The 27,943-nt window shown below is 39.2% G+C and overlaps 1 protein-coding gene across 4 annotated transcripts in view; it reads right to left on the bottom strand.

Moving 5' to 3' along the window:
• The window catches only part of Micu3 (mitochondrial calcium uptake 3), an 89,522-nt gene extending 66,156 nt beyond the window's left edge, over nucleotides 1–23,366 (bottom strand). The window contains exon 1 of one of the 4 annotated variants that reach the window (XM_076553509.1): nucleotides 22,912–23,366. In XM_076553509.1, the coding sequence (XP_076409624.1) occupies nucleotides 22,912–23,313 (402 nt within the window). In that variant the 5' untranslated portion in view covers nucleotides 23,314–23,366. The remainder of the gene's footprint in view (nucleotides 1–22,911) is intronic. The other 3 variants (XM_006973971.4, XM_076553508.1, XM_006973970.4) reach the window with 3 other exon arrangements.
• Nucleotides 23,367–27,943: the final 4,577 nt, after the last annotated feature.

A 27,943-nucleotide genomic window follows, 5' to 3' on the forward strand; every position in this document is an offset into this window, starting at 1 on the left:
GATTAATTCTGGCTGACAGTCTACATGCACATTTATCACCATGCAAGCAGTGTCTCTCTGAAAGTCTTCAATGCAACCATCATCAATTTGAAATGTAATGTTTGTACTTGCCTATTTTTGAGCTTTGTATTTCCAAATTTGTCAAAATGCTTCTGTAATTCTTTTTCTCCCATAAACACTGCCTTATGATAACCCTGCATGTTGAGATCCTCGTGTTTTGTTTTTCGCTCATAAGAGATGAGCATATACTTTTTGTTCTTTTTCCAGAAACCTATGTATGTATCTAGAAGAAGGTGAACAGTAATTACCATTACTGCCCTATAATTTATAAAAAGTAATTTCAACTAACTATAGGTGAGCAGATCATGATCTTTACATTTTACTCTCTAATTAGAAATGGAGGTATTCCTAAACTAAATCTGGTGACAAGTTGCTATAGTTAAAATATCAACCAAAATAACTATAATTCTGACTTTAAAATTCTAAAAGTTAAACTTCTTTCATCATTGTTAGCAAATTTCATGCTGAAAATAAACGATCATCAAATTTCAAAATAATGAAATAACACATGAATAATTTTGACAAATATTACCAATTAAATGTAATACAACTAGAATTTTGTGGCTTTACATGGAAATATTCTAACTAGACATTGAAAAAATCTTATAGCACTATTTTTTTTTAACAAAACAGGAAAATACCGACACCATGTACCTATGGGAAGGCATTGCCAAAGTACTTTAAAAATCTTTGTAGTTTTGAAATATGATCTGAGGAAGTTCAGGCTTCTTATACAGTTAAGGATGATAATGACCTTCTGACACCCCTGTTTCCACTTCCCAAGTTCTGGGATTACAGACATGCACCACCACATCTGATTTTATGTGGTGCTTGGATTTGAACCAAGAGCCTCATCTATGATAGGCAAGTGTTCTACCAATTTGGCTTGCTAGACCCAAAGGATTTTTATATGTAGCAGTTTTGTTAATCAACCGGAAAATTTTCACATTAGACATTATAAAATATCTGTTTAAAACTACCCAAGCATAGGCCTCACAGTTACCACATGAATTATCTGTACTTACAAGGCCACAGAGTAGAAGATAAAATCACAGACTTCTATAGTTAACAGAAATTTTAAACTTTATATTTTTCTAAGAAATTATATCTTACACTTTCTAGAAAATTAGAACAATTTGACATTCTTTTTCACATTAGTGACAAATGTTTGGGGAATCTCATCTCTAGAAAAAACTATCATTTCTTCACTAGTAAGAGTCTGTGACACCCAAATAGTGGTGCCATAAACCCCATCCAAGGACTGAGGAATCTGAAGGCAGACATCCACGGCTGGGCCCCTGGTGGAGCACTGGGAGTCTAATTAGTGAGTAAGAAGAGGATTTATATGAGCGAGAATTGTTGAAGCCAAGGTTGGATAAAGCACCGGGACAAATAACCAAATGAATGGAAGCACAGGATCTATGAACCAAAGGCTGAGGGGCCCCCAACTGGATCAGGCCACCTGAACGGGTGAGACAGTCAGTTGGCTTGATCTGTTTGGGAGGCAGCTGTGCATTGGTGCCAGGTCCTGGGCTCGTTGCATGAGTTGGCTGTTTGAATCCTGGGACTTATGCAGGGACACTTGGCTCGGTCTGGGAGGGGGGAACGGACCTGCCTGGACTGAGTCTACCAGGTCAACCCCGGTCCTCGGGGGAGACCTTGATCTGGAGGAGGTGGGAATGGGGGGTGGGCTGGGGGGAGGGGTGGGCGAGAGGGGGAGAACAGGGGATTCTGTGGCTATTATGTTGAACTGAATGGTGTTGTAAAATAATAATAATAATAATAATAAAAAAAAAAAGAGTCTGTGAGCTTCACTTCAGGTTTGAAGCTAAAAAAAATGAAGAATTTGGGGCTGAGGAGATGGCTCAGCAGATAGGAATAATTATTTTACAATAATGAGGACCTGATTTCAAATCCCCTACACCTACATAAAAGCTGGATGTGGGTACATGGGCTCCCATAACTCCAGAACTGGGGGTGGGAGCAATCCCTGAGGATTAACGGCCACCCAACTAGCTTCAGGTTCAGTGAGTGACATTTTGCCAAAGGAATAAAGCAGAGTTATCAGGACACACAGGTGATGGCTTCTCCTGGACACAGGTACACACAGGCAAGTGCATATGCTTACTCATGCATGCATACTCATGTGAGTGCACTTGCTCCTGTGCACACACACATAATTTAGTAATAAAAGTAGTGACCATTTTTAGGTTACTGTGTAGATCCTCTAAAGTCAAGCTGACAGAACTAAGATGAGCTTACTGCAGAAATTTTTAAAAGCCGTATTTTTAATTACCGTGCTTTCCAAAAGAAACAAAAATAAAGTGTCAATGCAATTATCACCCTGGAATTTCCAAGTGCAAACCTTTGCAAACAACATTTAGACGTTACTTATTACTGGAGTTTAACTAGGGCCTCCAGGCAACAGAGTACATCATTATCCTTCCTATGAATAACAGAAAGCAAAGGTTCACTGCCAAGACACAGTCTCGAGTTACTTCGGGTCAGCAATGTGAAAATTTACTCTGTGGTAAGGTCTGCTTTTCCCAGGGAGGCAAGATTAAATGCCAGATAAGGGATTTACTACTAGACAATTAGAGAAATTAATGCCTACAAGCTGATAATACCATAAAAAGGTAATTTGAAACAATTACCTGAACAGTGTACATTGCATTACTTTTTAACAATCAAGAAACAGAAATGAGAATGAAGAATAGCAAGAAAATAAATATCATTTGTATTAATCAGATTATTTAGAATAGACATTACCAGTTTCCTTTAAAATACATTTATTTTAATTAAATCAAATAATACTAAATTTGAAAATTAAAAATAATGTATTCAATTATACATAGGAAATGGACCATCTGGTAATAGGTCCTTTCTGATGCTGGCAACTGTGCCAACATTTTTATAAAACATTAAAGACCAAATAACTTTTTGCATTTACATTTAAGAATCTGTTGGTCAAGAATCTTATGGGACATACTTATGACTCTATTTAAGTAGCTAGAAGAGCTGTTCATGGTAGTATTATGTTTAACTTTCTCATATGGCTTGAGGCTTATTTAAGAGTCTAAGAAGATAAAAGAGGTAACACTTTCTTAGCTTGCTGGGTGGTCCAAAGGTTAATCATCAAATTCCCGGTGTGGGGAAAACCCCAAAGCACTCAAGGTAAAATGTTTTGATGCTTAACAAATATATCTATATGGAAGAACACAGCTGAAGACAAGCCAGTAGTATATTCCTGGCTGAGGTCAGATAAGAATAAAGGTGTTAATAAAGAACTGGTCATTTATGAGAGGTTGTTTTGTTTTATGTGCATGGATGGGTGTTTTGTCTACATGTATGTCTATGCACCACTTGCATGTTTGATGCCCAGGAATGCCAGAAGAGGGTATCAGATACTCTGGAACTGAAGTTACAGATGGCTATGAGCCTCCACAAGCATGCTAAGAATCAACCCTGGTTCGATGAGTGAGCAGTCAGTACTCCTAACTGATAAGCCATCTCACTGGCCCCAATTTTTATGTTTCTATCTGTATTGCTGCGGTAGCTTAGTCTTTACAGATTTGTCAAGTCCATTCCTTAATAGCTGGTAAGCTATAAGTGAGGATATTCTTAGGAAGGCAGAGCAACACCACAAAGTACTGCTTGGAGCTTCTCTCTTCTTGTCTATTGAATACATTATTCCTCTAATACCTCCCTTGCCCTACAATTTCACGATTTTCTTCCTCTACTGAATACTTCTCTTTGAGGATGCCTATTGCACTACTACTCCCGCCTTAGAAAGCCTCCGTCTTACTTCTCCATTTAGCTACCCTTCTTCTCCCTTCTACTTCTTTCCTACCTTTTCCAGCAGCTATTGGGGAAAGCAGTCTACATTTCCTGTCTCAGATTTCTTCTCATTCTCCTTTGAACTTAAGCAGGCTCTGCTCTCTTCCTCCACTAAGACTGTTTGTCAAGGTTGTCAATGACTTCCTTGTTGCTTAATCCAAAGGTCAGTTCTCAGTTTCCATCTTACACCATGTGACACAGTTGGTAACCCCCTTGAAAAATTTTATTTTTGTCTATTTCCCAAACCTCATTCTTCTGCTACTCTTCTGTCCTTCCGGCAGTTCCTTTTGAGTACTTTTTTAAATTAAAAATTGATTTTTTATATGTATTAGTGTTTGCCTGCATATGTTTGTTCATCATGTTTGTGCCCAATGCCCAGGTGCTAGATTTGTGAGAAAACTGCATGAAATCAAGACAAAAGTCTTGTGACTTCAGTTTCTTCAAAAACATGGAACTGTTCTTTTTTTTTTTTTTTTAAAAAACTGAACAGTTAATGTATTTGAATTACAAATTAATTAATTAATTAATTAATTGATTGATTGACTGACTGATTGATTGTATGTGTAGTGTAAGTGAGTGCCTGTCACACCTGTGGAAGTCGGAGGACTACTTCAGGAAGTTATTCTTGGAATGGGCTTTTGTGATCCTCCCGGGTGTGACCCTCCCGGGTGTGTGATAGGAGTGAGTTTACCTCAGATTATTCATTACAACTGACTATTCTTATTTGTTTATATGCTTCTATGGAGGCTTATGCTTGCCTGGCATGTGCAGCTTGTCCTTGTGACTGTACACTTTACTCATGTGACTTCTCTTAACCCTCAGAGTATAAACTGTCTGATGCTTTGAATAAAGTTGGCTATTGCATGAGACTCATTTATTGGCTCCATTCTCCAAAGTTCTGCCACCTCTAGGGCAGTGACACCAAAGAGGCCAGAAGAGGGCGAAAGATCCCCTGGAACTGGAGTTACAGAATAGTCAATTGTGAGCTAACTTGTGGGTACTGGGGAGCAAACCCTGGTACTCTGTAATAACAGAAAATGCTCTTAACCACTGAGCCATCTCTCTTAGTCCCTCCTTTTGGGTACTTTTCATTTATACCATGCCCTAGAGTCAGCCCTTAATTTTTCCTTTTCTCTTTATCTATAATATTCCCCACAATGATCTCATTTAGCACAAAGGCAGAAATGGTTAGTTATTTAGTGTCTTGAATTTCCCAGTACCTACAAAAATTTCTGCTGAATGAGTCAATGCATGGATGTAGTTGTAAAACTTACTGTAAGTATTAAATGATGATTCTTTTAACAATTAAGATATATTTGCAAGAGTTAGCATCAAGGCTAGAGTGCACTTCCATGGTAGAGTGCATGGTAAGCATGTGTGAGGCCCTGGGTCTGATCCTCAGCACTGTGAGAAAAGAATATCAAACAAACCAAGGCCAACAATCTGCTATTTTGTTATAGCTTAGATGTTAAATGTTCCCCTCCAAAAGGTTCCAGTATTTGAATCCTTGGTCTTCAGTTGGTGACAGTTTGGGAAATTTGTGGAACTGTTAGTGCATGGGGCCTAGCTGGAGAAAGTGTCATTGTGAAGCCAGGATCATGTCACTAATCTGAGGCTTGTAGAACTTTTGGAAAATGGGCCAGGTGGAAGTGGATCCCTTAGGACAGAAGAGGCAAGTCTTAAGGTTACTGCCCTTTCAGGCTTCCTGTTTTTCTGCTTCCTGAGTGCTAAAGGATGGAACCAACTGCACCCATTCCTGCCACCACGGTGCTCTTAGCTGCCATGCCCTCCCCACCAGGATGATGGACTGTATAAATCCTCATCTCCCTTTATCTGCTTCTTGTCAGGTATTTGGTCATAGCAATGAGAAAATTAACAAATACATAGCTCTTAAAAATACTTTAGTTGGCTGGGCAGTGGTGGCGCATGCCATTAATCCCAGCACTTGGGAGGCAGAGGCAGGCAGATCTCTGTGAGTTCGAAGCCAGCCTGGTCTACAGTTCCAGGAAAGGTGCAAAGCCTTTAGTTGACTTAAGAAAAACATAGATGCAGAAGGTAACAGTGTAAAACATAATCATGTGTCTTCTCTGGGATGGGACATTTCCTTTTAATGATTTATCCTTAATTTTCAGATATGCATATTTCAGATATACAAACTATTTGACATAGGGTTCATTATGTAGCCCTTGATGATATGGGACTTGCTATATAAACACGTTTGGCTTAAAATTTATGAAAATCCTCCTGCCTCTGCCTCCCAAGTGCTGGGATTAAAGGTGTGGGCTACAATACCTAATTATAAACTATTCAATTTTGTGTGTAGCCAATACATTTAAAACTAAAAACAGAACATCCAACTCTCAAACCATTAAAAGGACAAAACCAAGAAAATGAATCCAATCTATGCCAGGGGATATGAACAAGGGAACGTATATTCATAAGAGAGCAAAAACAAATACAGACATGTTCCCAATCACAATAAATAGATCCAATCTAATGACAAAAGACACAGAAGGAACATTCATAAAACAACAAAAGTAAATGTAAACATGTTCCCAATCACAATAGATACAATATTGTTAAGATGCCTCATTAAAAAAGAATACCTCACAGGGTTAGTGGGACTGCTCCTTAGTACAGTGAAGGCTTGTTAGGTACAAGATTCCCAACATACACAAATACAGAAAGAGAAACTCTCAAGTTATACTTTTCAAAAATCCAAATAAATGTCCCTTAGAACTGTCATAGTTAAACATCACTGATAATATCTGAACATACGTAGAATTAAAGGTTAGTAGTATTAAATGGGACAATGAAAAACTCATAATTAATCATGAAATAAATAGCTATAGATCAATGAGCAACTGTTAAGAGAAATGTATTATGAATTAAATGAATTCAAAACCAGAGTTGAGACTTCAGTCTCAATATCTCTCTCTCTCTCTCTCTCTCTCTCTCTCTCTCTCTCTCTCTCTCTCTCTCTCTCTCACTCTCTCTCGCTCTCTCTCGCTCTCTCCTCTCTCTCTTGTTTTTTTTTTTTTTTGTTTTTTCAAGACAGGGTTTCTCTGTGTTGTTTTGGTGCCTGTCCTGGATCTCACTCTGTACACCAGGCTGGCCTCGAACTCACAGAGATCCACCTGGCTCTGCCTCCTGAGTGCTAGGATTAAAGGTGTGTGCCACCACTGTCCAGCTAGAGACTTCAATCTCTTAAAATAGAAATAAACCATATGAGAAGATCTGAATAACAGAACATATATGGTGATTATTAATATTGTTTCTAATAAATAGACCATATAAACTAATCATTTATTACTCTTCACAAAATTATCAACAATATAAAAATGTGAAAGTTATCAAGCTGGGGAAAATCAATTAATAAAAAAAGTATTAAGAATTAAGTAAAGTAGAAAGTTGATTTCTGTATGATATGAAGATTTTAAAAATATCACAGTGGCTGGGCAGCAGTGATGCACAGCTTTAATCCCAGCACTTGGGAGGCAGAAGCAGGTAGATCTCTGTGAGTTCGAGACCAGCCTGGTCTATAAAACGAGTTCCAGGATAACTAGGGCTGTTACACAGAGAAACCCTGTTTTGAAAAATCAATAAAAAATATATTTACTTACATATAAATATATATGTATATATCTATCTCACAATGATTTTCAATAAGAAGCTAAAATTCCTGAAAATTAAAATAAATCACCCATGTTACTTGGGGGAAAACGTGGACATTCTTTCAGTTTAGTGAAATATTTATACAGTAGATACTTACACTTAAAGTTCAGAGATACGTAATTCATAATAAAAATTACCTGCATGAAAATGGTAAAATCAAACTCAGAACACAAGAAAAGATAATTTCTAGACAAGATACTTTTAAAAGTTCTCTACTTCAAGTAAGCATAATGCCCATGCTTTAATCCCAGGACTCAGGAGGCAGAGGCAGGTGGATCTCTGTGAGTTCAAGGCCAGCCTGGTCCATATATAACTTTCAGGCCAACCAAGGTTACATAGAGAAACTTTGTCTTAAAATAAAATTTAAAAAAGTCTCTACCTCACTAATTATCAGGGAAACAGAAAGTAAATTGTACAAATAACACTGGACAATATTAAGCGAAAGTGGAATACAGAAAGAAGCCTATTACTAGTTGTATATGAAGTATTTCTTGGAAAAACCACTTTAAAAAAGAATATGAACAATGAAATGGATACAGTAGATTTAGGGGTGATATAAAATTCACAAAACACATAGTTGGCAAAAATAGTTACAGAAAAGTTGGTCTTAAATTTTGTTTATAGAAATATCTATATAGCTAAAACAAATTTTAAAATGCTCTATTAGTTTGTGGATAAGCTCTTTCTTGTGGTGTCCTTCCTGAAGAGGTGATGATGCTACCATCTAACCTCATTTATTCCTTAGCAGCCCAATCTCTGCCACAGCCACACAGGTTAGAGCTTCAAGATGGACTTGTGGAGGACACCAGCATTCAGTACATCCTGTCAATCATAGAGCAGCTCATCTGCTCCTTTCTCTACAGTCTCATACAAGCTGCAAAGATGTTCCAGCAAGGCATTCTTACCAAGTGGGCATTTCACCCTGGGAATGTTTTAGATCACCTGAAAACAAACAAGATCACATCCAGAATCCTTGGCCACCTGGTCTCCATCAGTGGAACTGTCTGCTTCTTTGACCTATGTCAAGGTTAACTAGCCAACCACCTCCTTTGAAAGGCCTACATCCCCAGGGTTAGGGAGGAGGTCTCCCAAGTGACAGCCTTGACCAAATGGCACCCTACTGGTAGGATTTCATGCTGCCAGTCCAAGCAAGCCAGTCTCTGTTAGCCTTGGCCCAGCATCTGGAGATTCTGCAACTACTGAGAAGACTCAAATTCTAACCTAGGGAGGTTTTCCTTCCAAGTCTGCTTATTTCTAGAGTATTCTTTCAAATTTTAATCTCTTCTTAATAGCTAACCCCTCACAGTGATAATTTTGCATAAAACTACAATAGTAGACACACACCATTAGACATTTGTTAAAAACCATAAATGTGTAACACCAAGAGTGGAACTTTAATGGGTATGCATATTTATATCTACAGTACTGGGTAGTACTAATTAGTGAATGTAAGTCTATCAGTTGTATTAAATATATCATGAAGCCATGTACTGGTAGTAGGGGAGATTGCATATGGAAGTATATGGTAATGCTATACTTTCTGCTCCATTTGCTGTGAATTAAATTGTTTTAAAATAGTCTGTTTCTTTGTTTTTGTTTTTGAAAGGAGAAGGGAAATTCTGTTTTTCAATATTGCTCTTAAAAATACAGCACACTTAGGGAGTATATATTTCTGAATAAAAGTGTAAAATGTCAAAATATTATTTTTTAAAAAATGTGTAACCTTTGTTGAATCTGCTCTTTGATAATGTCAGACATCAAGTGCATTCTGATTATTTCAACCCTCTCCCTCTTCAACCTCCTAGTAAGCCCTCTCCTCTCAAAATTCTTCCTTTTCAAATACCTCCTCCTTTGTTTCTGAGACCCACTGAGTTTAACCAGAATCACTTGTGTGGTCATGGGTTTGGAGCCCAGTGAACACCTCAGTGAATGCACAACTAAAGGCCTTGAAATCCATTTGTAACTAACATTCACTTCATCTGGTAAGGGCTGGGCTCCATGGGCCCTTTGCAATACACGACTGACTGCTTGCTGGTGGAGTCAGTATTGTGAAAGGTTCATTGGAGACATCCACAGCTGCTGTGAGGTTATGACTACATTGGCTCTGCCATTCCTAAAAGTCAATATTCATAGTCTTTCTCCCTATCTTCTGGCTCTTACAGTCTTTCTGTTCCTCTTCTGCAATGATTGCCTAGCCTCAGAGGTGGTGGTATAAATGTCCTTTTTTTGGACTAAACACTCAGCTGTTACTTAAGAGTAGTGTGTTCTCTTTTATAAAAATATATTTTTAGGATCATAATTACATCAGCATATTATCTTTAACATGGAAATAGAAAATTAGTCTAATTTTGAAAAAAAGAGTTAACAGTCTATAGAGGTTGTCACCAGGGTCACATAGACAGCAAATGAATCTAGGACTAGTAGTCAGATGTTTTGACACCCAATCCAGTATTCTTTCCTGTTACACAACTTGGTAGATTGGAATAAAAGTACACTGCTTTTGCAATCCTTCAGGCTTATGTTCAAATGTCAGCTTCACCACTTTCTATTTAGGTAACCTTGGGAAAAATACTACCTTCTGAACTTTAGCTTCAAAATAGATAAATACTAAGCCTCAAATTACAAAGACAAAGCAAAGATTATTGAGAATACTTCTTTCTCTGATAGTCAAGAGAATCCCCACTAATTGGCTAACTCTTGAAAGTCTAGATGCTCAGCTTTGTGCCGCAGGTTTAAACCAAATCTCTATGTGCGCTGTAGATTGGATGCTCACTACATCTGTCCATGGTGATAAAATTGTTTCAACTGCCTGCATTTCCTTGAGCTTCCCATCTGCTTTCCATTCTATCACCTTTCTCTTGGTCTCATTCAGTTCCAAAAGTCTAGAGTATATAATGTGGCGACACTCTTTACTTCTTGACAGTCACAGCCAGCTTTCTGAGACAAAAGCTCTAGCTGTACATGCAACCACGGCCAGAAAGGCCTGGCTATACCATGCCTCTGCTATGGTTTGAAAATGAAGGTCTCCATTAGGCTTATGTGTTGAAAGCGTGGTCTCCAGCTGGCAGCACTATTTAGCAGGTGCTGTGAACTGTAGGAGGTGGGGCTTAGATGAAGAAGTCAGTCATTTGGGGGGTGTTATTCAGGGTTTTGTCCCAGACCTTTCCTCTCATCTCACTGCTTCCTTTCTGCCCTGACATGAACAGCTACTTCTTCCACATGTTTCATGCTCCTGCAGCCGTGGTGTTTTGCTTATGGTTCCCTAAATAAAGGAGCCAAGAGCTATAAACTAAAATCCGTGAAACCTAGAGCCAAAATAAATCTTTTAAGTCAGTTTTATATATATTTTGGTGACAGGTACACAAAACTAATACAGGCTCTAAGATAGTTTTTCTAGGTGGCAATTAAAGGAAAGGAACATAAATACATCATCAGTGTTCACATGTTTTTTAATTCTGAATGGTAAATACACAACTTTTTAACTCTATTTGGAAAAAAATTACATAAAAGTATATAAGAAAAATGTATGAAAAATTAAAAGATATAAAAACTCAAAATAATATTCATTTTTTTCATTGCAGAACTCATTGCAAAACAATGCTTATTTTATTTTATTTTATTTTATACAACACTAGAGGTTGGATATCATATATAATGTATATATATGACTGCTATTATATATGATATACAGTTTCATTTATAAAATGCATACATTTGAGATTTTGCTAGTTCTTAAAATGAGAGCTTAAAAGTTAAGTTATATATATATATATATATCCTAACTCATTTGAGAAACATTTTTATTACAATGATCTAATTTCTTTCCCTATGTTTTTATTGAAAAAGTTTTTTTTTTCTGTACAATATAGTCTGATAGTGTTTTGCCCTCCCCCAACTCCTCCCAGATCCTTTCCATTTCCTAACCCATCCTATTCCCTGCCCCTCCTTTCCCCTCTCTTTCTAGAATACAAGCAATCAGGCAAACAAATGAACAAACAAAACCTCCCAATAAATCCGATTTATAAAAAAGAAAAACAAGAAATACATACACAGCTTCCTTTTGCAGTAAATAGGAACTTCTACAGAGAAACATTTTTAAAGTAATGATTAAAATACAATTCTAATTTAGTTCTTACTATATACTAAACTACATACTCAGCCCTTTTTTTGAGACAGGATCTTACTAATTGTCTAAACTGGTCTCAAATTTGCAATCCCTGCCTCAACCTCCCAAGTAGCTGGAATTACAGGCATGTGCAACTATTTAGAGCTTGAATAAGCTTTAAAAAACAGGAATGATTTAGTCTTGGCAGTCTATTTCCATCCTACTGATGGTTTGTTTTGTTTACCTAAGGACTTCTTAAATTTAACAGCAATGAAAGCCAAAAAGACACTATCTGTGACAAAGTTTATGAAAGCAGTAATTTATAAAAATTGAATTAATAACTTGATTGATAGTTTATAATAAAAATTTTCTGTGTAATTCAGGCTGGTTTTTGACTTAGCAATCCTGTGGTCTCCCGGGTGCTGAGATTATAGGCATATACAACCACATACAGCTAAAATACATTTTAAAGTGAGAGTTACAGGGGATTATGGAATGGAAATAAGATTAAAACAATCACTAACCAAATAGGATGCTACTTAACTTTAAAGATCTTTATAGGTGAAACGGACCTAATGGATCCTAATTCCATGACACTTCAGAAGTGACGAAATGATCTCCCTGAAAGGTTACATGGTTTAATCATTGTCAAAGAGACAGAAAGTGGCAGAGAACTCAATGTTCTTATACATCCTATCTTATTTGAGAAGCATTTTTAAAGGCACAGTTAACATACAATTCTAAATTATCTTTTATGATTTCACTCCTGCAGACTATTTATAGATGCTTTAAACCATCTAAGAAAACGTTGGAAATGTTTTCCAGTATGAGATAGTTACCCACAAAGTAGAGAAAAACCTGTCATTCAAAGAAATAGATCCAATTCTCTTAAGTTCTGGGTCTCCAGCACCAACATAGCTTTGCCAGAGCAGGCTCCCAACCTGTCAGTGGATTATACAATGCTCTTGGGAAAGGACTCTAGGACCATCAAGATGTTTAATTCAACAAAAACTAAAGTCAATAAATTTCTCCTACTATGAAGAAATGGTGAAGCTAAAACTGGAAAGCAGATGCCACAGTTTCGTCAAGCCAGTGGAATCTATTTTTGTAGACTGAAATTACCAGGGAATGAACATATATGGATATGTACACATACATATACACACACACCTATATAATGTTATATGTGATATAGTTATGTTAATTAAATTTTTTAGATTTGGGATTTTATCTGTTTTTTTTATCCTTTAATAATTTTTAAGTAAAATATAACATTCTTAAAGTGAGAGCTTAAATATTAAGACATGATATGTGAAGTGGGTAGTAGAGAAACTATACTATTAATGAGTTAAAAAACATTTACTGAAAATATATAGACAAAGGGTGGAGGAACATAGAAACATGTCAAAGATTTGTTCAACTAGGGGAAATTGTTGTTCTTGATGGCTTATACAACAAATAATATTTTCTTACAAGAGTATTTCCAACACAGTAATGTGTCATTTTGGAAAAAAAGGAAATTTGCGTTAAGTGTTTAAAACAGAATGCATGTTCATTCTAACTTCATGGCTTTAGATGGGCAGTATGTTATGCTTCCAGGGGGATTCACACAGGAAGAGCAGACCTGGAGGAAACTGAAACTATAAAGGGTAATGTAATTACCATATTGTGCACTGGGAGAAAAACTGTCCCACCTTGAGGTGGTTCTTCACTAAGGAAGACTCCTCTAATTTCCAACCAAACCTGTTTCCCTTCTTCCTAAGCATGTAGCTGGAGTACATTTCTCAATTCCTTGCACTTGGATATAGCCATATTACTACATTTAGAAAGTGTAATTATGTATGGACAGGATATATGTCATTACCAGGCCTGATCTACAAAACATCCTCATCTATGTTTCTCCTGTTTTCCAACTTTGTAACTATGACGATGTCAGCATTCTGATTAATCCTGGAAGCTACTTGTTAAAGAAAACAAGCTCACCTTGCACTCTGGTTCCTGAATAATCATATGGAAGACAGAAACATGGAGAAGCCTTGTTAACCATATACCTACCTATCAAGAAGGGTTACATAAATAAGCTTCTATTGAGTTAATCCACTGAAATTTGAAGGTGTAATTGTTACTGCAAACTAATCCACCCTAATACAATGATATTAAAAGATTATTATACTGTGTATTAACTTGACTTTCGGTCTTAGAGATGATGTGAATGTCTTAATGTGAAACAAAATGAAAGCCTATCATCAGATAACTTAATCAGCTGTTACTTTATGGAGAAGAGTGTTGTGAAATAGAATATTTGTTTAACTAAGTAAAGGTATGTTATATTTATTTGTGTTGCAGAATAATTGTTTAATTATGTAAACATGTGTTCCTGTTTTACCTTGCCTGCCTAAGGCACCTGATTGGTCTAATAAGAAGCTGAATGGCCAATAGCTAGGCAGAGGAGGAATAGGTGAGGCTGGCAGGCAGAGAGAAAAGGGAAGTGAGCCAGCCAGCTTGGAGCTAGCCAGCCAGACATAGAGGAAGCAGAAAGCAGGATGGACAGTATGTAGATAAAGTAAATGAGTCTCAGGGCAGCACATAGATGAACAGAAATGGGTTAATTTAAGTTAAAGAAAAAAAGCTAGCTAGAAACAAGCCTAAGCTAAGGCCAAGCATTCATAACTAATAATAAGTCTCTGTGTCATGATTTGGGAGTTGTGGTCCAAGAAAGCCTGCTACAGAAGAACACATCTCAAGGGAAAAGTCTTCCTGGAATGTGCATTAGTCTTTAAAGGGAGTTTATTAAAGGGTTTTGTATTGGTCCAAAGTAAAATGCTTACATTTCCAACATTTTTTATTTACCTTTAGAAACTCAACATCCCCAAGAATTCAACATATTTAAATAAATTAATAAGCTCTCTTGTCATCTACTAACCAATTTTTGGTAAATGATGATGAAAGTACCCTGTTCACCTCTGCCTCTAATCTCACTTGGCATTTATATCTGGCAGTTCTAAGCCACTAATGCTAACAAAGGTAGGTATGCACTAGTTCTATATTGATTACCACTTTACCAGTAGCAACTTGTAGGCATTCCTACTCAACTGTTAAAGAGGACTTTTATACACAATTTATGATCTTTCTCACCACCCCACATCACATCAGAAATAACTCCAGTGTTAAACAGATTGCTCATTTAGTCACAGCCTCAAAGCTCACTGACATCCTAATATTGAGAGACAGGTGCAGTATTTTCTAAGTACCCTGTATCACCCTATAGCTAGAGTAGCTCTAAATCCTGAGGTATTGACAGAATTGACAGCAAATGCAAATATATGAACTGTGATCTTTTCTCAGTAGCTTCATAGGGAAAATTCTCTCCTAGAACTGGAAGAAAGGAAGCAAGTTGAAAAGTAGGCAAACCTACTTAAGTAATAAATTGACAAAATTTACATATGATAGATAACTTCTACCATAAAAACAAAGAGAGACCATGTGCCTGTATTAAGAGTTGAGCAGAGTCTGGCCGGAATATTGGGTGGCACATGTTCCAGTTTCTCAGAAGTTTGGACAACATGGAATCAGTCTACCTGGCACCCAACCTGTCTGTCTCTCTCCCTTACCTTCTGTCCCCTTTCTTCTTCCCTTTCTGGTCTTTTCTTCCCAGTCAGCCCTTGTGCACGCTAGATGTTGTAGTTAAGAGTTTCTATTGTTGTGAAGAGACACCATTTTATGGTATTATCAGCTTGTAGGCATTAATTTCTCTAATTGTCTAGTAGTAAATCCCTTATCTGGCATCTTTTGGGTATATGCCCAATAGTGGACTGAACTAGGCCCTCTGAATGTGGGGGACAGTCGTGTGGCAGTGGGACCAGGACTTATCCCTGGTGCATGAAATGACTTTTTGGAACACATTTCCTAGGATGAGATAACTTGCTCAGTTGGTCCTGCCTCAACTTAGTATGCTAGACTTTGTTGACTCCCCAAGGGAGGCCTTACCCTCCCTAAGGAGTAGATGGGGGGTGGGATTGGGAGAGGTGGGGGGGCAGGAGAAGGGGCGGGAGGGGGAACTGGGATTGGTATGTAACCTGAAAAAAAGTTTTTTAGTTATGTACTTATTATATATAGTTTTTCTTATATCAGTTATAACTTTTTTCCTTTTTCTTTTTATTAGAATAGAAAGGGTAAATATAGTGATATTTTATTTGTGCTGAAATGTGATTTTATTTGTATGTTAATAAAGTTGCCTGGAGATCAGAGGTCATAGCCATTAAGCAGAAGTCCAGCAGTGGTAGCACATGCCCTTAATCCAATCACATAGCAGACACAGTCTCTGTGTGTTCAAGGACACACCCAAGCATGGTGACACACACCTTTAATCCCAGTACCAACCATAGAGACCTGGAGGTCTGTATAGATAGGCAGTGACAAGGAAGTCATGTGGTTGGGTTTAGAGCCAATGAGAAGGCAGAACAGAAAGGCAATAAAAAGATAGGACACAGGAAGAAGATCTCTCTCTTGGGGGAAGCGATAACAGTGAGTGGTAAGCTAAAGGGAGACGTGGCTCTTGCTCTGATCTTTAGATTTTAACTCTGTATTTGGCTCCGTGTTTCTTATTTAATAAGAACATTTAGAATTTCATCTACAAATAAATAAATAAATAAATAAATAAATAAATAAATAAATAAATAAATAAATAAATAAATACGTATAGCACAGAGTTCACACTTTGTTAAACTCTACCTACCTAGTTTCCACCAACTATCTGAAAAGCACCTTTCTTTTGTTCTATAACAACAAACATTTCATGAAGTTTCATTAATGAAACTACTACCATGTTAGAATGTGGTATGTGAGAAAGCTTAAATCTGTTCCCCCAGAGTACAGCTACTCATATTCGGCTCCTGAAACATATCGTATTTCCTTTGAGGTGAGGGTTGTTTTTACATCCACTGGTAGCTTTCTGTGATAGCCTTCGCTGTTACTGCTTCCTTTCCTTAAGTACCATCCAGCACTGGCTTTCATGACCCTCTTGCTTTTCTTTCCACAGGTCTGGACCTTTCTTCTTATGTCTGCACTGCTCTACTGGTCAGTTCTTTAAGTCACTGATGCTCACAGGGCTTCCCCCTTAAGCTGCTTTGCTGTTCACATATTGTAAACCACACCATCTAGTCTTACGATTTTTAATACTTGATGATTCCCAACTTTTTGTCTATCACACAGACAGCTCTCATGAGAGTCTGACCTACATATCCCACTGGAAATTTTTCCTTCATCATTACCCTCATCCCATTCTTTAATAATTTCTTTAAAATTTTAATTTATTGATGGTGGTACTGGGGTTTGAACTCAGGGCTTCCTAGGTACTAGAGAAGTATCTCCTATTACCCACTTTAATAATTCCTACTCACTTTTCAAGTCTCATCTTAATGTTACTTATTCCAGGAAAACACAGGTTTCTAATTTTTTTTTATTTTTTTTTAATTTTTTTAAGACACAGTTTTAAGGTGTGGAGTCTAAAGTATATTTCTTTCCTGTGTGAGTCCATGGTACATTCTGTTTTTCCCATCACATCATTTTATTGTGGTACATTATAGTCATTCTGTACTCTCACTAAATTATAAACTGAAAACATATATGAATTTTATTTTATTTATCACTCAATTCCTAGTACCATTTAAATTTTAAATTTTATTTAATTACTTTTGAGAAAGGGTCTTGCTATGCAGCTCAAGCTGAGCTCAAAGTCACTATGCTGTTTAGGCTGGCTTCAAACACATGATCTTCCTGCCTCTGCCTTACAAGAGCTGAGGGGACAGAGGTATACCACCATATTTGTCCCCAATAAATATTCTATGAATAAAGTATTTAAATGAACAATGGAACACAAAACAGAAATTTTGGTACCATATCCATGAAGTAAAAAAAAAAATTGGTACAATAGTTTAAAAAATATTAATCACTTTGGGCTGGAGGCACAAATCAATAATAGAGGATATAATTTGCCTGCTCAAGGTCCTGGGTTCAATCTTCAATATCATCACAATAAATAAATTCAAAAACACTTATTTACACAGACTTATGTCCACTACCATAAATGATCACTCTATAAAGTGCACTACCCTTTAGGATTCAAAGACAATTAACACACTGTGTATTTAAAAGAGAAAAAAAAAAAACAGAAAGTGAGGGACTGTCATGGCTTCAGTCTGAAATGTAGCCCCCACATGCTTCTGTTTTGAAGGCTTATTTCTCAGTTAATGGTGCTCTTTAAGGAACCCTCGGAACCGTTATGAGGTGAGGTCTGGTGTGTACTTGGGGGTGTCCCTGAGCCTATGAAGGAGTCCACCTGGCTGTTTTGTGGTCCACCATGATGTCAACTGTTTTCACAGGTTTTGAAATGCTGGACTGAGCTGCTCTGCATGCCTTCTCTGCCATGAGAGGTTGAACACTTTTCCAAAAGTTTCAGCCATAATAAATCTTTGCTGACTTAAGTTTATTTTATGTCAAATGATATGATCAAAGTGATGCAGAAGTAACTAATTAGGGATGAAAGGAGCACTTGCTGACAGAATACTAAATTGATAGCTATTATGAGCCAGGTGGTCAGCGGTCTCAATACATAATTTTACATGTGCAACATCTCAAAGTAAGAAAAACATAAAAGCATTTGATTAAACACTAATGCTGAAAAACTAAGGAAGTATACTAAGAAAATTACTTTATCATATGCTTAGAGTGATGAAATAAATGTACACACTTTGTACCTGCTGTTGCAAGAACCTGTAATTATTCTATTCACACTTGCTCAAGCTATTGTAACTTAAGTTTCTAGTCATTAGCCCTCACAGATACATTGTATGACATGTGATTTGTCTGCTCAGGGGCCTGGGTTCAATTCCTAGCATCAGCATACTATGAACAACAGTCACTGTCAACTTTCATGGGGTGATATGCAGTGGGTTTTTAATTTTCATTAACATTCATATGCCAAACAGCTCCCCAAAATAAAGGCCCACAAAACTTAGAAGTGACCCTGAACACTAAAATGGCTCTTCACCGAAAATTAGAGTAAAACGTCCAGATATAGTCTGGTGGTTTGAAAGAAAATGGTCTCCAAAGACAGTGGCACTCTTAGGAGGTATGGCCTTGTTGGAGATGTGTTGTTAGAGGAACTGTGTCACTGTGGAGGCAGGTTTTGAGGTCTCATATAAGCTCAAGCCACACCTAGTGAGACAGTCTACTTCCTGCTGCTTGCAATGTAGGACTCTCAGCTACTTCTCCAGCACCATGTCTGTCTGCATGCCACCATGTCCCACTATAATAATAATGGACTGAACCCCTGAATTGTAGCGAGCCACCCCATTTAAATGTTTTTCTTTATAACAGTTACTGTGGTCATGGTGTCTCTTCAGAGCAACAGAAACCCTAAGACACATAGTTCTAAGTCTTACCAAAACAATGTTACCTCTCATAAATTATGCCTCAATGAAAAGAAAAGCTCCAAAATAAAAATACAGCTCTGAAGATGAGACCCTATGACAGGAAACACCTTAGAAAATAATGTGAACACAGATTCAAAACATTGAGATACTTTTTTGTAAGACTATCCAGGGTTATAACCTAGTCTACCATTTTCATATTCATCACTAATTACTCCATTTTATTTTCAAACTATTCCTTTGAAGAGCACTCCATCTGGAGGTGAGGGTCTATAAGAATGACAACAGGTCAAATACTAGCTGTCTCTCATCTACTGTCAAGACCTGATTACACATCAGCCTGAAAATACACGGTGCTTTCCAGTGCTGGTGCTGGCTGTCTGTTAGCTAAAGATGGAACAGTGATCTGAATTTCTCAAGGAAGTGATTTAGCATGCTGTAACCTCAACTGAAGTTAGACACTGGACATTGTTTCTTCCTGAAATGTTTGCCTTAGCTTAGTAAACTAAAAGTGAAAGAAAAAAGGGAAAAGTTGGTAAAGATGGTAAATTAGCTCAACTTAATCTTTCTACAAAGCATGTGTATGCGTTACTTTTCTGTTGCTACGATAGGATACTCTGAAAACAGCAACTTGGAGGAGAAAGGGAGTTAATTGGGCTTAAGGTTCCAGAGAGGTTATAGTCCATCACTGTAGAGAAGGAATGTAGCAGAAGCACCAGGCTAGTCTGGCAGGAAGAAGGGGAATCAGACTTCATTTCCTCACAGAAAGTAGAGGGAGAACAGGAAGTAGGGCCAGGTTATAAAACTCAAAGCCTTCCAACAGACATACTTCCTCCAGCAAGGCTCTACCTTCCATAGATTCTATAACCTTCCCAAATAAATAATGCTTCCAGCTGGGGACCAATCATCCAAACAAATGAGGGTACTGAGGATATTTCACAATCAAACTGTAATATATATATAAAATCAAAATAGCATATGACACATTAATATATAAATGCAACAAAGTGTAGGGTTAATATAATTGTTTTAATGACTCCAATTGTCCTCTTTAACCTTTAGGTAGACATTTCTTTAAAATTATTAAAGATAATTATATAGTCAGTCTCTAAGAGGGTAGCTACATTTGTCTTAAGACAGCCCAGTTATAAGGTAGTTAATATTGGCTGTCAACTTGACAGGATCTAAAATCACCTAGGAGATAAACTCTAAGCATATATATTAGGGAGTTTCTAGACTGGATAATTGGTATGGGGAAAAAAAAATGCCCACCCCAACTGCAGATGACACCATTCTGGCCCTGGGCTGAATAGAAATCAAACAGTGAGCTGAGCATGAGCCTTCACCTCTCCCCACTTCCTGACTGTGGCTGCAATGTGACCAGCTGCCTCACACTTGTGCTGCCAAGACTCCTCCACCATGAAGGACTGCTCCCTGACACTGGGAGCCAAGATAAGACTGTTTCCTTCAGTTGCTTCTGTCAGTAGCCCATCACAGCAACTAAGACGTAACTATACAACACCCCAAATCTAGATGGATTTAGAAGCATAAATATTTCCTCCTTCAGGTGGTATGCCAAATCTAGACTTCTAAAAGTGAATGTATCTTTGGAGTCCTGCTGAAGGCTGGTTATTAATTCTCTGTGGATGCTTTTTTCTTTTTTAAATTTAAATTAGCATTAGAATTAAATTAGGATGTCAGGCTTAAATTTAGACCCACGGCAGTTCTAGAAGAGAAAAAGAACAGAAATAGTATAAGAAACATTACAAGAAACATTTTTTTTTTCTTTTTGGTTTTTCGAGACAGGGTTTCTCTGTGTAGCTTTGCGCCTTTCCTGGGACTCACTTGGTAGCCCAGGCTGGCCTCGAACTCACAGAGATCCACCTGGCTCTGCCTCCCGAGTGCTGGGATTAAAGGCGTGTGCCACCACCGCCCGGCAAGAAACTTTTAAACATGAATTTTCATAATGAAAAGCCTTTAAGGACCTAGCACAAGCAATGAAAAAAATGTTCAGGCCAAAGCTCATTATGGTGAAAATTCCAATATTCAGATAATAAAAAGATTATAAAACATTTTACAGAAGGAAAAAAAAATATCACATGCAAAAGGTGTGACAACTATAATATTGAATCAGAGACTCTGGGAAGAATAAGACGCAGGACTTTAGTATCATTTTACTTGTAAAACAACACACACACAGAAAATTGTGTACAGATGAAGCAATAATAATGTAAGTAAATAATTATAGATAATAAAAGAGCTGAGGAGATTATTCAGTGGTAGAGCACTTGTGTAGCATGCATGATGCCCTGGACTTGATCATTAGTAACTTAAAAACAAACAAAACCCACGAAATATGAATAAAGGCAAAATAAGTTCACTGACTGCTTACTACACACCAGGTGTTCCATTCTTTTGCAAATATATTAACTTATATAATTCCCATAGCATCCTTTGAGCCTGTTGGGAACAGGCATTGAGACATACAGACTTAGTCTATAACGGCACAATTAGTAAGTGTCCAAGTCAGATGTCATGCAACTCTGTGACTAAGTTTCTCAAATCTAAAATAAAATCAATTTTTAAAAAGCAAAGAAAACAATATTTGTATGTTCCCTGCCTTGTTAATCTGTTTCCAGATCAACTACAGTTAACTAATGTTCTGACATGGTCAGTCAAGACACAAATGTCAAGCTATTCTCCTAAGCCACAAAATAGAACATGTGTTATGTGGGGATTGAGTGAGTTTGCCAATACTTTATTTTTTTTTTTTGCTCTTATGATATAGCACTAAATGAAGGTACAGAGCATAGATTCCCTAACCTAAATGCACAGCCAACCTTTACCCAAAACATAGAAAAAAAAAAAAAAGCTGTGTACTTGTATCTATTCACCACTGTATACTTACACACAGCATAAACAATATAAAAATTTAATAAGGTTAAAAAGGGCACAGCTGCCATTCTCTTAAATTATTTTCACCTAATCTAGTCTTCTATTCTTCTAGTCTTGGAGTGGAAATATTCTCTAGACCAACTTTCTAAGCCATCTGCCTGACAATTAAATACGGAGCTGTGACAAAAACACCACACCCCTTACTCTTGCCTTCCTGTATACCACAAACTACATTACAGAGCAACATCTTCATGTGATGCGTCTGCAGGAGTTGGCTTCATTCATAGTTTACCATCTTTCCTATCCTGTCTTCTGGTTTGTTTTATCTACTACTTCAGGGATTATGGTTTCAATGACAGAGAGAAATGTACCACTTTTAAATAATTTTTCTCTTTCTTTTCCAGTGTGGCACCATATTCCTTGGGGTTTCCATACATTAGGGCGGCAGATTTTGATCTGAAGACACCTTCAAAACTCATCCTGCACTTGGTTCTCCTATCGTTTTTTTCTCTTGCCGGGCCCAGCGGTCTTGTTCTCTTGTTCATGCGGCCCTCCATCGCTTCTTCGTTTTTTATGCCTGTCAAGTCCTTTATTTGTGGCACTTGCGTGCGGTCGGGGGTGGTCTGGTTTGCATTTGGTTGCTCCAAGGTGGCTGCGGCAACCTTTCTGGTCCTGATGCATCAGTGACAGCATCATCCCACATCTTCCCAGCATCCGTGGGAACAAGGACCCCGGGGCGTGGACGTGTGTCGTCCTTCCTGGAGGTTGCCCACTCGCTGCCACCGAGTGCACAGGGCCTCCCCCTCCACCACCTCCAAGGTCAAATGCTACGGTGACACCCCACCCCACACGCCCTCCCCGCGCAGGTGGGACACCTGGCAGCCCAACCCCTCTCCCTCCGGCCGTCACCTGCTGAGGCGCGCGCACGCGCTTGTCACTTACGGTCTCCTTAGCCGCAGCCACCGGGATGGGCAGCAGCCCCCTGGCCCGGGGCGGGTCCTCAGGTTCCGGGGCCGCTGACTCCGAGGGGTCTGCCCTGGGGGGGTCCCCATACAGCTGGTAGCACACGAGGCCGACCAGCCCCCCGCCCGCCGCCGCCGCGATGCTCAGCTCCCCCCAGCGCCGCCGCCTCCACGCCGCCTCCGCCACCGCCGCCTCGTCGTCGTCGTCCTCCCGGCAGGAGAAAGGCCGGCCCGACAGGCCCGGAGCCGTCCCCGCAGGCCGCCCCCACGGCGACAGGAAGGGCTGCTGGGGGGCGAGCGTCGGCGACAGCCGAGGAGGCGGCCACAGGAGCCTCCGGAGCGCAGCCATCGCGGGGAGCTGCGGCCGGAGCCGAGGGGAGGGGGAGCGGGAGCCGGAGCGGGAGCGGGAGGGGCGGCGCTGAAACCTCGCGAGAAGTCGGTGCGGTGCGGTGCTCAGTCCGTGGTGCGGACGGGCGACCGCAGCCGCTGCCGCCGCCGCCCGGGGCCTTTCCGGGGCAGCTTTGGGGTGATCCGCGCACGGCGGGGAGAGCTACGGAGCCGCAGTAAGGCCGGGCTGTTCCCCGCCGTGCTACCCCAGCTTTAACCACGCAGTCGTCGGCAGAGAACGGCTTCCCCCGCAGCCGGCCGCACCCGCTCCGGGGGAACAGCGACAGCGGCGGGGAACCGCTCGTCGGCGGAACTCCCGGAGCGGAGGCTGCGGGCCCAGCCGGCGCCCCTCCGAGAGACGCCCCGGCTCGGCTCCCTCCTAACCGCGCCTCCTCGTCCTCTGACACCCCTGGGAATAAGCTTCTGGATGCAGCTTCCCGTGCCGAGCGTCAAGGAAACACAACGAGAAAGGTGCAGACGTGTGCTTCAAGTCGTCAAGACTGCAGTTCTGAATTTAAAAATGGTTTTTTCGACTACACGATGATGGTTCCTGGACTTTGGGCAACGACAGGCTAATGAGTTATAGTTAGCTTATGTGATGTTATGAGTTATAGTTCTTATCTGAAACAAAGGATTTTCAAAATTCTCAAGAGTTTTGTCCTTTTTTTTTTTTTGGTGAGTTTGTTGGTATACCTGTAACTGACAAGTGTACTTTATTTTTGTGCACGTTATACTTTTTTGGGTGTGCACATTTGTCAATGTCAACTTTATAACCGAGTTGTGTTTGCTCTGCTCTTCACATAGAACGGTGTCAGGAAACCCTGAAATGTTTCAGATCTAGGATAGACAATAAAGTCCAGTAGTAGTTTCAATTAGTCGGTTATGATTTTTGCTAAAAGCTAAGGACTCGGGGGCAACCAAAATGTGGTTTTCCGGTCTACATCCTGCTATTTCTGTTCCTCACTCCTTACGTGCAAGTAATCTATCACATATGCTGCGATGCGTTTTGCTTTAATATGGGTTCGTAGAATTTTACTTCCTTAAAGCTACTAAAAATGGTAGAAAGAAATGTCTGTGACATATAAGGGCAATATCTATTTTAGGATATTGTGTTTTTCTACTTAAGCCTGTTAATACCACCGGGAAGACTTGTGGCGGCTCCTTACTTTTTCAGGATTTTTTTTTTCCTCCATTTTTGTCGTCTCTGAATTCTGACTTTTTTAGATTTCCCAAAGCATTTACTTTCCAAAGGTGTTTCAGCATACATATACATAGCGTTGTGTGTAGCATAGTACCTCTAAATTTGTCTTCTTTGAACTGAACGCAATTTCCTGATTTTTTTTGTAATTTTCCAACATGAACTATTATTAGAAATTTTGAACAGACTAGATTTTTATTCATGGTGTGTTAAAAGCTAAGAAGCTATGAAGAGAAATGGAAAAGAAATATATACTGTCCTTACAAATGAGGAAAACAATGAATTAGCTAAGATGATGTTATATGTGTATGACATATGCCATGTTTCCTTCAAGTATTTTCTCTGGGGAGAAGCCAAATACTGTTGTAAGAGTTACAGGGTACTCAAGTGTGAGATAAAAATGTCTCATTGTGCACAGAAGTTGTCCAACTTTCCACACTTTTTTTTATTTGAAACCCAAACTTTGTTAAGAATAATCATTGTTTTCTTCCCATGTTATATACTCTGTAACAGTAGCTACAACAAAATAGCCAAATTGCTATGCTCTCTGGATATTGTCCCAAGTTTGCTTCCCAGGGCAAAAGTGAAAAGAAAATATGGTATTAGGAATTTGGGACTTCTTGAAGTTTCAGATACTATGCTTGCATAAATATAGGTTGAGCCCAGTTTTTCTCCTCTTTTGGGTCAATTCTAAGGGGAAGCAGTGATGATCCCTCCACCCCAGCAAAGCCCATGCTGCACAGTGAGAACTCAAAATTTCAAAGAAATAGTCACTTGCATTTATTTGCTATGGTTTAAGTGGAAAAAAAAACTGTTCTGAAAAAAAAAATGAAAATGAAAGGATTAAGCCAGAAATGATTCTTAAGGAACGTGTGTATCTTAGACAAGTGGTAATTACAAGTTAGAGATCTGGAGTCTAGTCATTACTATACAGCAACAATTGCAGTGTCTTGGAGACCACACTTTCATATCAAATAGTGGGATTAAATAGATGGTTCACGTTATGAATCCATTACATATCTTATTTCATTTCCTATATATGTATACACATGCATTTTATAGCATTTTTTTCAGTTCTAGGGCACATAGCATCTCTTACATGTTATCTCCTCAAATCTGCAATTGCCTTACTTGCTTTGTCTTTTTTCAACTTAAAAATTATATCTGCTATGCTGGGTGGTGTTGTTGCATGCCTTTAATCCTAGTACTTGGGAAGCAGAGGCAGGTGAATCTCTGAGTTCTAGGCCAGCCTGGTCTACAGAGTGAGTTCCAGGACAGCCAGTGCTACACAGAGAAACTCTGTGTCTTAGTTAGGGTTTCTATTGCTATGAAGAGACAACATGACCATGGCAACTTTTATAAAGGAAAACATTTAACTGGGTGACTTACAATCAAGAGGTTCAGTCCATTATTATCATGGTGGGACATGCTGTTAGAGAAGAAGCTGAGAATTCTACATCTTGATCAGCAGGAAGTGAACTAAGACACTGAGTGTGGCTTGAGCATATATGAGAAATCAAAGCCTGCCTCCACAGTGGCACACTTCCTCCAACATCGTCATACCTACTCTAACAAAGCCACACTTCCTCATAGTGCCACTCCCTATGAGTTTATGGGGGCCAGTTACATTCCAATTACCACATTCCACTCCCTGGCCCCATAAGCTTGTAACAATATCATATGCAAAATATATCTAGTCCAACTTCAAACATCCCTATAGTCCATTATAGTCTCAATAATGTTTTAAAGTTCAAAGTCTCTTCTGAGATTCATGTAATCTCTTAACTGTAATCCCCTATTAAAATAAACAGATCACTTACTTCCAACATATAATGGCACAGAATATATACTACCATTCCAAATCACAGGGAAGGGAGCATAGTGATGAAATACTGGACCAAAGCAAGACTGGAAACCAGCTGGGCAAACTCTAAACTCTGCATCTCCATGTCTGATGTCAAACACTCATCAGATTTGCAATTCTGTTCAGCTTTGTTGACTGCAACACACTTCTTTCTCTTGGACTGTTAGCAGCTCTCCTCAGCAGGTATCCCATGACTCTGGCATCTCTAATATCTGGGGTTCTCCAAAGCAATCCAGGCTTCAGCTTCTCAGCTTCACGAAATGGCCTCTCTACTAGACCTCCATTCAGGGACACCCCTGACACATGCCTGGCCTCAGAAGCTTTATGCCATAACTCCTTTCTTCTGCCCTTATTCTAAAGCCAGAACCATGTGGCCAAAGCTGCCAAGTTTTGCTGCTTACTTGGGCTGGAACATGGCCCCCTCATTCTGTTACATCTTCATAGCTTTCTGGTCTTCACTGCTTAAGCCTGGTTGTCCTGAAACTTGCTCTGTGGCCCAGGCTGGCCTCAAACCCAGAGATCTGCCATCCTCTGCCTTCCCAGTGCTGGGATTAAATGTGTGCACCACCACACCAGGCTCTGAGTTTTCCTTTAGTTCCTTTTCACAGGTTAGAAACTTAGCTGGGTGGAATCTTACCCTGAGGTCACCACTCTCTTTATTCCATTTTTTAAATCTGTTTATCTCCTTGAACACAGGCTTAGCTCCATTCCACTTCCTGGTGCTTCTTTTCTTCTCAAATTGGACATTTTGTGTTTTTCCTTGCTCATCTTGTGTTTTTTCATTATAAATGTTCATTAGAGTTAACACTAGTAACCACACAGCAGAGTCTATACTACACTGTTTTGAGATTTCCTCTGGCAACAGGAGTAATCCAAATCTGTTCACTTTAGCCCCAGGCAGACCCACTGGACAAAGGCAAAAAGCAGCCACATTTTCTGCCAAAATATCATATTAAAATTCATCTCTGAAACCTCTTGAGCCAGGCTCCATAGTTCATCAAACCACATTCTGCACCACTGTCTTCCATGCTCCTACTAATGTGGCCCATTAAGCAGCACTTAAAGGATTCAACTGCTTTTCTAATCCATAATCCCAAGGTCCATATTCCTTCAAACAATAGCATGGTCAGGCCTATCACAGCAATACCCCAGTCTCTGGTACCAACTTTTAGTCAGGTTTTCTATTGCTGTGAAGAGACACCATGACCATGGCAACTTTCATAACGGAAAACATTTAATTGTGTGGCTTACAGTTCAGAGGTTCAGCCCATTATCATCATGGTGGGACATGGCAACATGCAGGCAGACATGGCGCTAGAGAAGGAGCTGAGAATCCCACACCTTGATCCACAGGCAGCAGAAGGAGACTGTCACACTGGGCATGGCTTGAGCATGGCAGACCTCAATACCTATTTCTACAGTGACACACTTCCTCTAACAAGGCCACACCTACTCCAACAAGGTCACACCTCCTAATAGTGCTACTCCCTATGAGCTTATGGGGGCCATTTACATTCATACATCCTGTCC

Source organism: Peromyscus maniculatus, chromosome 17, assembly GCF_049852395.1.
Source record: "Peromyscus maniculatus bairdii isolate BWxNUB_F1_BW_parent chromosome 17, HU_Pman_BW_mat_3.1, whole genome shotgun sequence".
Lineage (NCBI taxonomy): Eukaryota > Metazoa > Chordata > Mammalia > Rodentia > Cricetidae > Peromyscus > Peromyscus maniculatus.